At 45.5% G+C, this 15,424-nt stretch overlaps 2 protein-coding genes across 3 annotated transcripts; one reads left to right on the top strand and one right to left on the bottom strand.

Annotated features, from left to right (window-relative positions):
• Positions 1-270: 270 nt before the first annotated feature.
• Positions 271-4,875, top strand: LOC127781597 (uncharacterized). 2 transcript variants are annotated; one of them, XM_052308580.1, is made up of 5 exons: positions 271-1,009; positions 2,036-2,439; positions 2,979-3,068; positions 3,156-3,431; positions 3,925-4,875. In XM_052308580.1, exons 1-4 carry the CDS (start codon positions 395-397, stop codon positions 3,385-3,387), a joined length of 1,341 nt encoding a protein of 446 aa, XP_052164540.1. In that variant the 5' UTR covers positions 271-394; the 3' UTR covers positions 3,388-3,431; positions 3,925-4,875. The 2 variants fall into 2 exon arrangements, with proteins under 2 accessions (XP_052164540.1, XP_052164539.1); XM_052308579.1 differs by having other exon boundaries at positions 3,156-4,875.
• A 5,443-nt stretch (positions 4,876-10,318) lies between these two features.
• Positions 10,319-15,009, bottom strand: LOC127781072 (probable receptor-like protein kinase At1g80640). The gene is made up of 10 exons (XM_052307978.1): positions 14,435-15,009; positions 13,566-13,724; positions 13,215-13,462; positions 12,994-13,126; positions 12,839-12,902; positions 12,634-12,730; positions 12,425-12,527; positions 12,219-12,337; positions 11,210-11,299; positions 10,319-11,134 (listed from the first exon to the last, which is right to left on the bottom strand). Exons 1-10 carry the CDS (start codon positions 14,916-14,918, stop codon positions 10,988-10,990), a joined length of 1,644 nt encoding a protein of 547 aa, XP_052163938.1. The 5' UTR covers positions 14,919-15,009; the 3' UTR covers positions 10,319-10,987.
• Positions 15,010-15,424: the final 415 nt, after the last annotated feature.

The following is a 15,424-nucleotide window of genomic DNA, read 5'->3' on the forward strand; positions in this document are numbered from 1 at the left end:
AGAACGGCGCGGCGAAGCCACAGCTCCACAATGCGCCCGCGCGGCATATCCCCACGCCAACCCGTCTCGATTCGGCCGAAGAACGGGTGCCCAACTTGGGTCACGCGCGCCTGATTTTTGTGGGCCCGTTGTGTAACGTGGCAGCGAATTTGGGCTGCTCACCTACGTAGACTGCTCGGGCTGAATGCCAGCGAACCGCATTGTGAATGACCTTAAATTCCCCTCATTTCAAAGGGGCGCGTTTTAATCTTCTGGCGCGCTTTGGTCCTCGTGCCTCCATAGCCCCCAACTACTCGTCGTGTGCCTTCTTCAATGCTTCCGCTCCAGGAGCTCCAGTAGCAGCAGAAGTTGCCTGCAACAGCCGGGCCCACCACCGCCCATTGCCGCCGCGACAATGGCGTCGCCGCCGGAGCCGGAGCCGGACGCCGGCGGCCTCACCGACTACGAGCGCCGCCGTGCGGAGAACAGCCGGCGCAACGGCGTCATCCTCGACTCCCTCCGCCGCAAGGCCGCCGAGCTCTCCGCCATCATCCAGCTCTCGCGCCCCCCCACCAAGAAGCAGCAGCCCCGCGCGCGCCCCCGCGCCGCGCCCGCCGTCGTGCGCCGCTCCCTCCGCACGCAGGGCCTTCCTCCACCTCCCGCCTCCGGGCCAGCGCCAGCGCCACCTCGCCGCAGCACCCGGATCACCCCGTCCCTCGCCTCCGCCATCCTCGACGCCACCTCTCCCCCCGCGTCCGAGGCCAAGGTCCGCGACGACGGCTTCGACGCCAGGACGGAGCTGGTGCTGAGGCCCTCCAACGTGAGGAGGCTCGTGTCGGCGGACAGGATACCGTCGTTGCGGATCCTGCCGCTGGTGGACCGGACCGTGGTGGCGGCGGGGAGCACTGTCGGGCATGTTGGGTTCTGGGTCGTCGATGAAGATGGTGACGACGCACACAGGGTGTTCGAGTATATGCCTCACCTGAGCTCTGTGGGAGCAATCGTTGCACACGCAGCCAAGCCGCACAAGGTGATGTTTTTCCTGTTCCTCTGCTCGTGCACTGCCTATGTTCTCAGAGTAATTGAACATTTCATATATAATTTGGTGTAGCTGAAATAGTATTCGATTGGGTGACTGAACGAATAAGTATTTGCTAGAGAGTAAACTGTGCCGATGCTTCATATACAACCTGCAAATACTTAGTTATTATTTATGGGGATAGTTGATGTTTGCCGCTTCAAAAAAAAGTTAAATTTGGCACCCTTTTCTCATTACTACTCCCTCCGTCCTATAATACAAAGTATTTTGACTTTTTGTTTGCACTGTTTGACCATTTGTCTTATTCAAAAAATTTTGGAATTATTATTTATTTTATTTGTGACTTACTTTGTTATCCAAAGTACTTTAAGCATAACTTTTTGTTTTTTATAATTGCACAAATTTTTTAAATAAGACGAGTGGTCAAACAATACAAGCAAAAAGTTAAAATCCCTTATATTATGAGACGGAGCGAGTAGAATTTTAGTTTTACTTGATGGTATTTGTAGAAACAAAGATCAATTGATCAATGGAAATTATCAAAATTTCTAGTCCTGATGATCACACATTAAATTAACTTGGATTCCCTTCGGTAGTTTGGTTGGCTGAATTAGATGTTGGGATTTAGGGTCTGGTGAGATGGGCCATGGCCTTTGCCCAAATTGGAAATATCTCATGGGCCCTCAATTTCCACCAGTTGTTGGGCCAAATACTGGGCTTCCAATCATGGGCCCTTACGATTGAACTAAACAGCGAGTCTTCTTCTTCATATCTTGGTCGTACCTAGCTAACTAATCATTTGCCAAGAGAGCAACACTGTTGGGAGTCATCCCACCGCTGTGGTCTTTGTAATGTTGACAACCTTGTCTTTATGGTCAAAATATCTTTAGATAGCTCTGTGCTTGGAGGCTTTGCAGCACAAAATAGTTTTCTTTGTGGTAAATTTTATCTTGTTGAATATATCCACTTTCAAATCTCGACTGTTATTTAAATTGATTTCCATGATATATTTTGCAGATTTACAGCTGTAGTCACGGAGGTGAAATATGTCTTATGGACCTTGAGAGAGAGAACTTTAATATTACCCGGCTGTCCGAATTTCCTATTTTGTCACTTTGTCAAGCGCCAAATAGCCCCAGCTGTCTATATTTTAGTGAAGAAACAGATGTGAAACTTTTTGATGATAGGATTGGTAAGGTGTCAACCTCATGGAATGCACATGCTAGCAGAATCAACTCAATAGATTTTCATCCAGAGAACACATATATGTTGGCCACAAGTTCAAGAGATGGAACTGCTTGTATGTGGGATTTGAGAACCATGAAAAAGAAGGGAGCGGAGAGCTTGGTGGTTCTTGAACATGACAGAGGTCTTCAGTCAGCTTATTTTTCACCAAGCGGACATATGGTTGCAACTACAAGGTGATCATTTACCTAGGCTATTCCTACACTTCTTCAGCAGCTCCCTGTAATTTACATCTTCTCTGTTTTTGATAGAACGGATCTCTCTTGACATTTTGAATAATGAGACATGTCTCTAATATCATTATATCACAGCCAGATCCAATATTAGATTACTATCATGTGACGTAATCTTGCAATGCTATATATTGCTTTCATAGTTTGTATCAGTTGTAGTTCTGCTTTGTAAATATACAAGGAGCTGTGTGTAGAGAGTGGGTTACGGTATTATTGTGAATGCCACCTGTTATCTATTTATATTTACAAATAATATAGATAAACTCAATTGTTAAGTGAAACAAATTTATTCAATTAGAATTAGTAGCAGCATTATTACCTCATCAGTGCATATATATTATATACCAAGTCCTTGAAGTTGGGTAAGGAATCAAAATGGTGCAAGAATGGCAAATGGATGACAATTTTTTTAGGATGAGATGGATGAGGCTTTGACTGAGATTATATGTGCCCAGGACTGACCTTATTCTTATTGTATGCAGCTTAGATGGTATTGTCCGAGTTTTTAGTGTGGATAACTTTCATACAGTGGAGCGAAATAACAATATCGGCACACATCTTTCTACATTCAAGTATAATAATGGCTCTTTCCTCATTGTTATCCTTAATCCATATCTAATTAATCTTTCTGACTTCACGCATTAAACTAAATGTTGCAGGGCAATCTGGGGCTGGAATGACATGGACTTGTTTATTGGAAATGCGACACGTGCAATAGATGTTATCTCAGTTGACCTGAATGACAGTAGCATCTCAACTACGAACAACGCATGTCTCAAGAGCGAACACATGGTTTCCATCCCATACCGATTTTCTGCGCACCCATGTAAAGTTGGTCACCTTGCTTGTTCAAGCTCCAGCGGCAAGGTGTTTCTTTGGACCAGAGCATGAACCAATAAGGCTTCAAATGACTGATTCTTTTGACTCAGCTTTTGGTAAGGTGTTAATTTTGATGGTTGCAACACCTAAGTCTTGTTTCATACTCCCCAAGGCATGAACAGATGACCGATATATTTAGATGGAAGAGGATCCTCTAAACTTCCCATGGTAAAGCTAAGTTAGAGAAGCATAGTGCTGTGATTTTTGGGCACATATCAGTCATCTCATCTGATATGAGATGGATGGTTCTAGATTCTCCTTACAGTGCTATGCTACAGTGAAAACACTAACTTTTGTGTGCTACAGTGAGTCGGCATAGAACCCAACACTGTGCGCTACCATGCTCCTCTGACAGTTACTTCACAACATCAGAGGAACCGGATCCATTTAGATGGTGTACATACAACTCGTATAATGGGTTATATCTCTAGTTATTGCAATATATTTGCACTGTCAATGATTTGGGCTGTCTATTTATCCGTTCTGTATTTTTTTCCCTATCTATCGGTCATTTCTTAACTGGTAGGAATGCTTTCAATTTGTGCACAGCTATAAACCCCTCACTCATGATCATCGGCAGTCATCCCCGGAAGAAGAACAAATGAAGAAGAGGAGAATCGGATCTGGAGGAACAGGAGGGAGGGAGATGGAGGCGTCATCCCCGACGCCGACAAAACCGCAGCAGGTCGGCTGCCCTCGGCCAGGTCCGCGGCAGCCGGCGCCGGAGAGCCGGACTGGAGCCGCCGCCGACCGGACGCGAGCCGCCGCCGACCCGATGCCGTCGTCGCCGACGAGCCCGTGCTGGAGAAGCCCGTCACCGGCCACCCGCCTACGCCTGAGCGGCGCCGGACACCTTGGCCAGATTAGGAAGCGGGGCAACAGGATCTGGCGACGCCGTCGCCCATCGCCGGAGCCGCGGAGAGCCCCACCGCGGCGCCGTCGTCGCCGTGGAGAGCCCCACCGCCGCACTATGGCCGTGCCGTCCCCGTCGCCACGACCTCGCCGTCCCGCCGCCATCGTCACCACGCCCGCGCCGGGGCGAGATGGAGCCGATGAGGATGGCCCTGCCGCCGCCATCCCAGCGCGTCGCCCGGCTTTGCCGGCGACGAGTTCCAGCGGCGGCGAAGCACGGGGGAGGGAAGAGGAGGGGCGGTGGCGGCTAGGGTTTTGCCCCCGAGCCGCCACGCGAGGGGGCGTAACCCAATATTCCGTAAGCTATTTTTCACAATGGTTGTTCTTGGACTGTACGAAGGAATCAACAACATTGATTTTGTTTTCTCTGCAAATACATACACTACACCATGCATGAGTTTTTATGGAGATTAAATTTTCTTTTCTACTTAAGATTACTGAGAAATTTAGTATGCACGCCTGACACAGGTTTTTACAAAGATTTTTTTGTTGCTTTGAAGGTTTATAATAAATATGTATAGGCCTTTAGTTGGTCCAAACTGTATATTTGTTCAAACATGTGTACGTTGGGTGAACATTCAAGATAAGATATTTGACTAACATGTCTTTAACCTTTTTTTTACTCAATAAACTTAGCCAACATTATTATTCCCATTCTGGAACGTCTGACCATCCGGAAAATAATGTGAAGTTTCTTTCTTTTTTCTTTTTTTTGACAAGCTAGTCAACAGAGAACCTGATGCTGAAACTCTTTCCCGGTGTCTCACGTTTGTTAAACATTCAATTTGTCGGACAATTTCCACTTCTCTCAGAGTGACTAGGCTTTTTATCCTCAGGTTGTACCACAGCTACTGCCCAGATTTCATTGCCAGAATGCCATTTAAGTAATTGGTCCCCAGAGATAGCCTGTAGAGGTAGTGTTGGAGCAGTGGCAGGTTTAACTCCATGTAACTGAATTTGATGCCCCTTATACAGGTATCAGTAACACCTGGTTGTGTACCATAGCTCTTAAGTGAATAGTACCTGTATTTCCCCATCCTGCTACTGCATTTAGGGACAAAAACATATCTGGATTCTGCCCTAAATCTTCCACTTCCATAACAGCTTCAAGTATATCATCAGACAATACATCTGTATGATCAATAGTTTCTACCACATTCACTTGAGCAGCAGGAATTTGAGCACACTGGTGATTTGGACTGTACTTTTCACCACACTTAAAACAGAGCCCATGAATCCTGCGATATTCCTTTAACTGTTGTGCCTTCCACAAGTCTCCAGTAGAAATTTTTGACTTATCTCCCCCTTTACTCCTTCCAATTTTCATGCCCCATTTCTTCTTTCCCTGCATTACTTCTCCCATCACCCTTTCTTTTGCCTTGGCAAGATGGTAAGCTTGACTGATAGTTTCGGGCAATTTAGACAGGACATGAGTCTTTAGAGCATCCTTCAGTCCAGCTACAAAGTGCCCCACTTCCCACACAGTTCCAAGTTCAGTATTATCATACAGTTTGATGTTGTACATTAAATCATCAAATTGACTCTTATACTCATCCACAGAACCCGTTTGTTCAATTCAAACATTGCATTAGCTCTAATGTGATGGGTTCCACTGTCAAACTCATTCACAACAGCATCTGTGAATTCGTCCCAAACATGATGCCTTCCCCAACATGTTCAGTGATGCAACTGACACCTTAAAACCTGCTGGAATCTGGTACATAGGCCTAGTTTAGTTCCCAATTTTTTCTTCAAACTTTCAACTTTTCCATCACATCAAAACTTTCCTACACACAAACTTCTAACTTTTCCGTCACATCGTTCCAATTTCAATCAAACTTCCAATTTTGGCGTGAACTAAACATAGCAAAATACGTTTCACAGTTGTCCACCCACACACTAGCATCTGTCCCATCAAACTTCAGGAAATCCATCTTTGGCATATTTCTTCTGAAATGGTTCTCATGAGCTACTCCCCTATTTCCCTCTCCCAAGTGAGACGCATGTGCTTCTCCCGTCTCAACCCTAGGTGGTGGTGTGGGTGTAGATGTTGGAAAGGTTACCTGAGGTTGTTCTCTTGTCACAGAAGAGGTTGCCTCCATTGTCCTGGTTGGAATCACCAGCGTTGTTGGCGCGGTTCGCCTCACAGCTTGCGTAACATGGATCTGTTCTTAATGAACTTGCCCCAGTGATTCTACCGACAGGTCTACCTTGGCCTGCACTTGATCAAGTCTCTCTCCTTGCTTCTCCAACTTCATGTCCATCGCCTCCAGCTTCTCTTGAATCAGCTCCACCTCCACCTTCTCCGCCAGTTTTTCCACCGCAGCCAACAACCTCTCTTCCATCTCACCCATCGCCGCCACCACTTGCCTCACTTGTACTCCTTACTTAGCGGGTGCTGTGGTGTTCCTCCTCCAAATCCAACGAACCCTCGGACAGATTTACAGCGACGAATCCTTTCGGGTATCACCAACTGAACTATGGGATATTACCGCCGGATCGAGAGAGTACGAGGAAGCGCACACACGGATCGCCGAGCTCTGATACCATATGTAATGCCCCGCTCACCGGCGACGAGGATTTCTCGCCATGAGCCGCCGGACAAGTGTGAACACGAGTGTAATTTGGGGAGAGTTCTTTCTTTTCTTTCTTATTCGACAAGAGACGATAGTACCAGTACAGTATAATTTAAACCCCACGCACCCATCCTCCAGGTCTACAAGCCAGACACTGGACAACACAGTCATTACATAAATACGTAGTCTCCCATGGAAAGCGTCTATTGAGAACCTACCTCCCCTGTATCCTTCGCTTCTTCAGTCACCATCGGTGGCACACCGAGAGGTGTGACACTTGGTGTGGAACATGGAGCGGCGGGTTGGGGATTGCTGACGGGCCCGTGTGGCCAGGCATCTAAGGCTGCATGAGGCGACGCGGCCTTGCCATCACTCTGATTTTCGCACCCGACCCCGGCTCGCCGCCACTTCCTCCTTACCCTCTTCCTGCCAACACATGCTACGGTAGCGAGGCAGAAAACAAGAGTAGCCGCTTCTTCTCCATCATCATCCACAAATCAGGCAAATCAGGCAGGAGTATGAAAAGTGAGGAGCATGAAACCTGCCTGGATATGAGTCAACCCATCCATCCTTGGTGGCTTCCTCTCCGAGCTCCAGCCTCCTTTTCCTCATAGGCTCTGATGTAGCCACTGCGGGCTCGCCCACCGTCTGGCCGTCAACACCGCCGCTTCCGACTTCATCGTCCTCCCTTGGGATCAACCACCACCGAGCCATCTGCTCCTTTGATCTCTTGGGCCACGTCGGCCCCTGTGCCCTCCTCCTAAACCCCGGCGCTTCCCTTGCCCCGATTCTTTGACCCAATGATACCTCGGTCGGCATTCGCCCGATCTGGCCCTTTCCAGCGGCCTTGCCGCTTGTGAGGTGGAGGAGAACGAGCCGACGACGTTGGGAACCACGGGGCACTCACCAGCATTGGACCACATCCCACTAATTCAACACGAACTTGAGCTCAATCGCCGTCGCCGCAAAACAACCGTACTGCCTGAAGTCACCGCTGCCATCGTCGGTAGACGCCACCGCCGCAGCCCGACGCCGCGCCAAATCGGGAGGGGAGGGCCACCGCCACCACCGCCCTCCCCCCTCCCGGCGGAGCCGCCGCCGGTAGCCGCCGCAGCCACCACCCGACTCCGCGCCAGATCCAGAGGGGAGGGTCGCCGCCGCTGCCAGCGCCCTCCCCACTCCCGGCGGAGCCGCCGCTGCATCCACCCTCCGCGCCGCCTCCGCCCTACACTTCCGCCTCCACTAGATCTGGGAGGAGGGCTGGCTCCACCCTTCGCGCCGCCACCGCCCTTTGGCCGGAATCTGCACCGAGAGAGGAGAGCTGGGAGAGGAGGGGGAGAGAATGGGGTTAGGGTTTCAGGATTGGGGGGTTAGTGTAGGACGTTTTGCAGAAAATCCCCTATGTTTTTCATGTTTACAGCGCTACTCTAGAAGCGGAATTTTCTTTTCTTCGCATTGTATTTTTCTGGAAGACGAGGGGTTGTATGTAAGAAATACAACGGGATGTTAGGCAGTCCGAGGACGTATATAATATTCCGTGCAAACGAGGAGTTTTTTGAAAAATGCCAACTCCATAAACCGGAAGCAAGAACACACAGCAAACTAGCTACAAACGAGCACACAAAAGCAGCGAACAGTATATTTCACCGGGAGAACGGCTAAAGCCGGTCACAAAAGCGGGCGCGAGGAGCCTGGAAAATGCTCAGGAGACGTGTCAATCAACGAGCTAGCCCAAAAAAAAAATTCAAAAAAAGAGAAAAAGGGGATGGTTAGGGGATTAATTGGCTGATGATGCGGCAAGTTAGTTTGTTAAATTGCCAATGAAACAATTAACAATATTGCAATCATATACACGAGACCACTCATAGAATAGCAAGAACACATGAATAATTAACACAACAACAGATAGGTACCTTGGAGTCCTCTTTTTGTTAGACCTATTTGTTCACCTAAGAAATTGGTGTGTTTGCAATGTTACTTGGCAGCGTTCGTTTGGAGGACATTGAGGGAGAAAGCACCTCGTTTCCGCACGCACGCTTCCTAAACTACTAAATGGTGCGTTTTTTATAAAAATTTTCTATAGTAAAGTTGCTTTAAAAAATCATATTAATCCATTTTTAAAATTTAAAATAATTAATACTCAATTAATCATGAGCTAATGGCTCACCTCGTTTTGCGTATCTTCTCAATCTCCTCAATCCCCTTCTTCTCAAACACACCCTTAGAGTTTGAAGGACACATTAAGGCAACATTGCTTAACGCTATGTGAGATATAAAATTTGGGTGTCAATTGATTTTGTAATGTACAAGATTAACATGACCAATGTACTAATTGTGCCCGTTAGTCCTTACATGGATTCCTACAATTTGTTATTTGTTATTAACAAGTACACAGATTATCAAGAAAACTATAAGTAATCAGATCACTGTTGAACAATTTAACCTATTAGTGATGAAACAATAATCAATATGGGACATACAACTCACCCACATATACTAGAATTTTTTTTGTCCTCACAAAGGAAAAGAAGAGAAATAGTTTTTACAATGGCAATTAAAGATGAGAAGAAAATTCATGCCCAAATAATGATTTAGCAGCTGTTGGATCAGATGCTACACGAACGCAAGCAACAGACCTGACAAGGAGAGACTTACTTCAATCCAGATATCTTCTGAATTTAGATCGCTTGCATTACAGGCCTGTTTGGCACAGCTCCAGCTCCACCCCTCCTAGAGCTGGAGCTCAGCCAAACAGTTTCAGCTCCATCAAAACTAGGAGTGGGGTTGGGTGGAGCTCTCTCACAAAATGAACTAGAGTTGTGGAGCTAGGTTTAGACAGCTCCACAACTCCACTCCAGACCTAACTCATAGAGCTAAATTTAGGAGTTGGAGCTGTACCAAACAGGTCCGTATGTCGAGATCGATCCTGTCATCCTGATCTTTCGCATGTTGGCCATGTCTCGCCCGAGTATCTCCAAAGTTCTCTTTTTCTGCTCTTCTGTGGATTATGTAGCCCGGATAATCCTACAACTCCCATCTGTGTACAACTCTATCGGATCGCTACGGCGTTGGAGGTCATCCGAATAACTTATTTGTAATTAACACCACGCCGGCAAGACCTATATATAGGGCTGTTTTTATTTGAAGCCAGATTTTTTCTGCCAAATTGTTGGCAAGATTTGGTTTGCTATCAAAACTTGCTGATTACACATATACATTGCCAAATTATTATTGACAGGTTGAAACTTGTCAAGATTTTGGCATTACCAATTGCGTGATTTAGGGTAACTTACTCATTCTGCTAGTAGTGTTCCTTTTAGATCATTGGCGGACGAAAGCTGGTGAGTTTTTTTTTTTTTGGTTAATTTGATCCATGTCTTTACGAATTCAGCGTATTGAAAAAATATCATTACTAATATTTTGTTCACGTATATTTCCAAGTCGGGTGACCCTTGCACAGTCACAACTCACAACATCCATGGCCCATGGGGTCGCATATTCAATCACGCCTGATGCCGAAGAGCAACCAACTGAATTTTGCCAGAAAATGACAAATCCAGTGACATTTCTATATAGCACATTGTTTACTCAAGATTGCCAAATCGCTGAAAAAAGATGTCTCATAAATCATCAGATCAAACATTAAACTGCTCGCAACAACACTACAATATTCTGAATAAATTTTGGCTATTAAGTGGTTTTCTGTAACAAATGATCATGAATGCCTACCCACTCGAATTTACATCAAATCTACCGGCGATGAAATTTACACGAAATCGCCGAACTAGGCCCCACAATCTAACAGGATGGTCACACAGGAGTTAAAGAGCACCAACAAATCAAAACTACCTCTGAAATCAATGTTAGATTGATGTACCCTTAAAGAATGCCCTACAAATGTCGGCAGTAGCTTGTCATCTCTTCATAGACAAGCGTTTTGGTCTTCAAAAATGGCAATTAGATGAAAATTTCCCTCCAGGATAGTTCAGCCATCGTTGTCATCCTACTCAAGCACCCAACCTGTTTGATGGGAAAACTTCCACAATCTTTGGAAACGCGTAGCGCGAAATATTTTCATCAGGCCATCGAATATATCATACTTGTTTAGAAAAGGGCCCATTTCGTTAGCCCGTTTGACGGGGTTGCTCTACTACCCTCAGTGTCCCCCCAAGCTCTACAGGAACAAGAGGAACAAGAGAATGTAGAACATCTGTGATTAGCGGTCTATAGCTCGGCTCTGGCTGGACACAAAGGACAGCTACTGCAGCAACCTACACATGCAACAAAGTATTCAGAGAAGTATTCCATTGTGAAATTGGGAAACAAATTTTGATGATGTAACTTACCTGATATAGATGCCTCAAATCCATGGTGTTTCTGATAACCGGATCGATTATATTTGGTAGCTTCGTTCTATCACTTATCTGAGGTATGGCCTGCAGAAGATAACTTTGTGGTTTACTGACTATTCCACTTTACAACGGAGAAAAGGCTAATGGAATTAGTTTGTCATGCAACTATGAACTAAAGTAAAAGAGATAATAATCAACCAGATATATGAAATGGAGGACTATGTCGTTCTGGAAAGGTAGAAATTTAAACACTTAGGTAACCAAAAAAAAGAGCATTAAAGATGTGTATAGATAATAAGTCTTTGTGCGTAGTTTAAATTTAAGGTTGAAAAGTCAGAATTCGGTAGCCAATGCAACATCAATACATCATGCTATAGGTACAGTAAATGGCTTTTGGAATATCCGCGTGTCAGTAGTGTAGACGGGTGAACGGACAAGGTCAGCGTCTGTTTGCCTACTGGGACAAGTTTTGGTTACCATAACCATGAACCAGAAGTGTGGAATATGCCCAGCCCTAATAGAATTTTTACCACGGGTAAACGGCCAATTGGGCAGAAATAGATGAGTGCAAATTTGCTAGTACAAACTGAATACTAAGGAGATGTATCAAAGCTCTAAATTGACATACTGTCATGGGCATTATTAACTCATTCTATGGGGAGCTGCAAATATTCTTAATTCAGTGCAATGTGAAGCTTGAAGTATAATACTTACGTCAGGTTTTATTTATCAACACATTTGCTGCAAGAAAATAATTTAAATACTGAATATTTGTGAAGAAAATGTAAAAAGTATCTCAAGTGTGAGGCACATCAATGCACTCAACTAATTAAGATTTCACTGCATCAACGATATATCCATGAAATTAGTTCATCCAAAGACATATTCAATTATCAATTGCTATAAGGAAACACAATAACAGTCTGCTAAAAACTCAGGCATCACACATTTTTCAGAACTATTAGATGCATAAACCACAAAGCACGGAAATCGCAAAACATACCCATGACACAATGGATTGACAGTGAGAATCTCCAATCTTCTCTACTGGTTTCCTTCCAAGTAACAGTTCGAGAAGAACCACCCCAAAAGCATACACATCACTCTTCTCAGTTAATTGACCTAGAGTTGTATGATTAACGCTATTAAAATAACAGACTTCAGAGCTTTCATACTAGCAACTTAACATACTAAAGCAAATGCATGTACCATCTAGAAGATACTCTGGTGCAACATAACCGACAGTTCCAGAAGGCTTTAAATCAGCTTTGTTGTGGTTCCCACCATAAATTGCAAGGCCAAAATCTGATATCTGTAGAAATAGAGCAATGGCAGTGGTAACATGAAAAGTCATATTAGAAGCTCTCAACATCAAACTAATATATGAAATCAAAAGTTAGGACATATCGAGATTTAACCTTTGCATTGAAGTCTGAATCAAGAAGTATATTGGACGACTTTATATCTCTGTGAATAATCAATGGATTGCAGTGCTCATGAAGGTGTTCCAATCCTCTGTGATGGCAAAATCACAAGAAGACTTGGATTAGTAATTTAGTAGTACTTTTTATCCTATATGTAAATCAGATTAATGCAGAAAATTAAGAGTTGTAAAATTCAAACCTTGCTGCATCAAGAGCAATTTTCAACCGAATGTACCAACTTAAAGCTGATCCATTTGAAGGTCCTACAGAAGTTAGAAACAAAGATTTTTCTTCAATGCCATAAACCTTACTACAAATGTAAATTCATCATTAAAGATAAACTAGAATTCATACCATGTAATTGTGTTTCTAGAGAACCATTTTGCATCAGCTCATATACAAGCAGCCTTGTGTCTTCATGAATGCAATATCCTAGCACGGAGATCACGTTGGGATGCCGAATTTTTCCAAGAAACTCCAGCTCATTCTATGAACCACAGGTGGACACAATCAACCGACAATTCACAATTAATGTCAACCTTACAAAACAAAATGGCTATGTATTTTGCAGTCACCTCAAATTCTTTCTCTACTTCTTGTCTACAACAATTAAGTTTCTTAACAGCTGCAACAACCCCTCTATCAAGACATGCTCTATATACACAACCAAAACCTCCTTTTCCCAATATGTTATTCTCACTGAACTTGCCCGTAGCAGAGTCTAAGACTGAGAAGTCCATCATTGCAACCACTTCTTTCTTGGACGTTTTCATTGAATTCAGTTTCCCAAACATGGGTAACAGCATGTGCCCCTTGGTAGTACCTACAGCAATTTCATTTAAAGCACCAATCAGGACACCACCACTAAAACCAATATCAACGTAAATTAAGCAATAATTTATGGAATCTGCCTTCGAAAACCTCACTTGAGAGTTTCTTGTCCTTGGAATCCAGAGCTTGACGAGCTTTTTTCCAGAAGGTCCATGCATAAATTGCTGATACCACCGTTACAATGACTGCGGCAAGTGCCAAGATGACTGCAACAAGGATCTCCTTTTGGTAATGGTTGCCACCCTCAGTTTGCACTGCAAAATGCACAACAGAAATTTTTCATAAAGGACAACTTCAATGTTGATCGAGAAACAAGTGTAAGGCACTGGCATAAATGGAATTGGCACGTCTGCAGCTAAGATTCACGATCTATTCCGTTTTCGTAATAATGGAGACCTGGACGTTGACCAAACAACACAACAGAATGCGAGAAAAAGCTAAGAAAATCTGAACAAAAATGGCAGAACAGCTAAAGTTTCCTCATTTCAAGCTGCCAGAGCTATGCCACGGCATGAAACAAATCAAACGGAGAGGACAAGCTTCTCATTTGCACCCAAATGCCGTGGATGCAAACTGATGGACACTCCAATGGTGCGCACAGAGAAGCTTAATCCATGTCCTACCCAAGGAAATTGAGCCACAATTGATGAACAGGTCAGAAGTTAACTTCACAGAGAAAGCAAAGAGAAAGGAGGGGCTTCTTGCAATCCAGAACTCCAAAATGCCACACCAAATAACCAAATTAGTACTAGTTGAAAACATCAGCACCAAGCCGACAGAAAAGGAAAGCCAGCAGTTCTTCCACATATCGAATGGTCGCTCAAAAAAAAAAGAGAAGGCAATTACATGGAAATTCGTGAAAGGATATGCAGAAAGAACCCGCATTTGGGCCGCACGGCACGGTCACAAAGGCAAAGCATTTTTCATCTCGAAACGAGTGAAAAAAAGAGAAGTGTATGCTCACCTGCAGGAGGAGACGCCACATCAGGGAGATAGGGCGCGTCCGCCACCGGTGACGGCGCAGGCGGCGAGCCCACCTCGCCGAAATCCACCACCCTCGCCGCATCCGCGAGCAGGACAGCGCCTCTCCCCACCACCGCCACCACCGCCAAGAAACCGCCTTTCCCGGACACCCCCATCCCTCTCAGCGCCGCCCCGGGGAGCCAAGAACAGCACGCCGGCGGCCAAGTTTGAAATTTCCCACCCACCGTCTCACCCTCTCCACAGCCAGCCAAAGGCAACCTCCACCTCTCTTCCTCTCCTTCCTGCTGTTTCTCCGGGTGGTATTGGGGGTTTTCGAGCGGGGGGGAGTGGGAGTGGGTGACTGCCTGACTGGGTGTGGATGCCGCAGCTACGACGCAGCCACCGGCGGGGTGGGTCCCGCTCCCGCGGTGGCGGGGTTCTCTTCTCGGGGGCCGTGGGGTGGCTGCGAGGTGCGGCTGGTCCATCTCCGGTCCAGCTGGTAGGGCGTGGTGTGATTCGCAGCACGGGTTGGGTTGTGTGGTTCGATCTCCAGCGCTGCGACGCTGTCAGCTTGTGTTGTGCGTTGTGTGCCCGCCCCAAGTCATCCCGACTACCCCCGGCCCCGGCCTCTTCTTGTGTGCATGTCTCGTCTGCATGCGTATAGAGAGAGAGATGGGATATGTAACGTACATCTCCTAGTAGTACATGAGATGGATATGATCCTAGTGGACCATGATCCAATTAGAGTGGTTAGGCTGTGTTTAGTTCAGCGTAAAGTTTAGATTTTGGTTGAAATTGGAGATGATGTGACTAAAAAATTGTGAGTGTATGACATGTTGATGTGATGGAAAAAGACTGAAGTTTGGATCCAAACTTTAGATCTAAACACAGCCTTAGTGGAGATACTACTATCTTGGATAAAGGGGAAGGCAAAGGTAAAAATGGTAGGGAATGCTAGCCTTCGTGATCAGATTCCAATCGCCTGCTGCCT

Source organism: Oryza glaberrima, chromosome 8 (assembly GCF_000147395.1).
Source record: "Oryza glaberrima chromosome 8, OglaRS2, whole genome shotgun sequence".
Classification (NCBI taxonomy): Eukaryota; Viridiplantae; Streptophyta; class Magnoliopsida; order Poales; family Poaceae; genus Oryza; species Oryza glaberrima.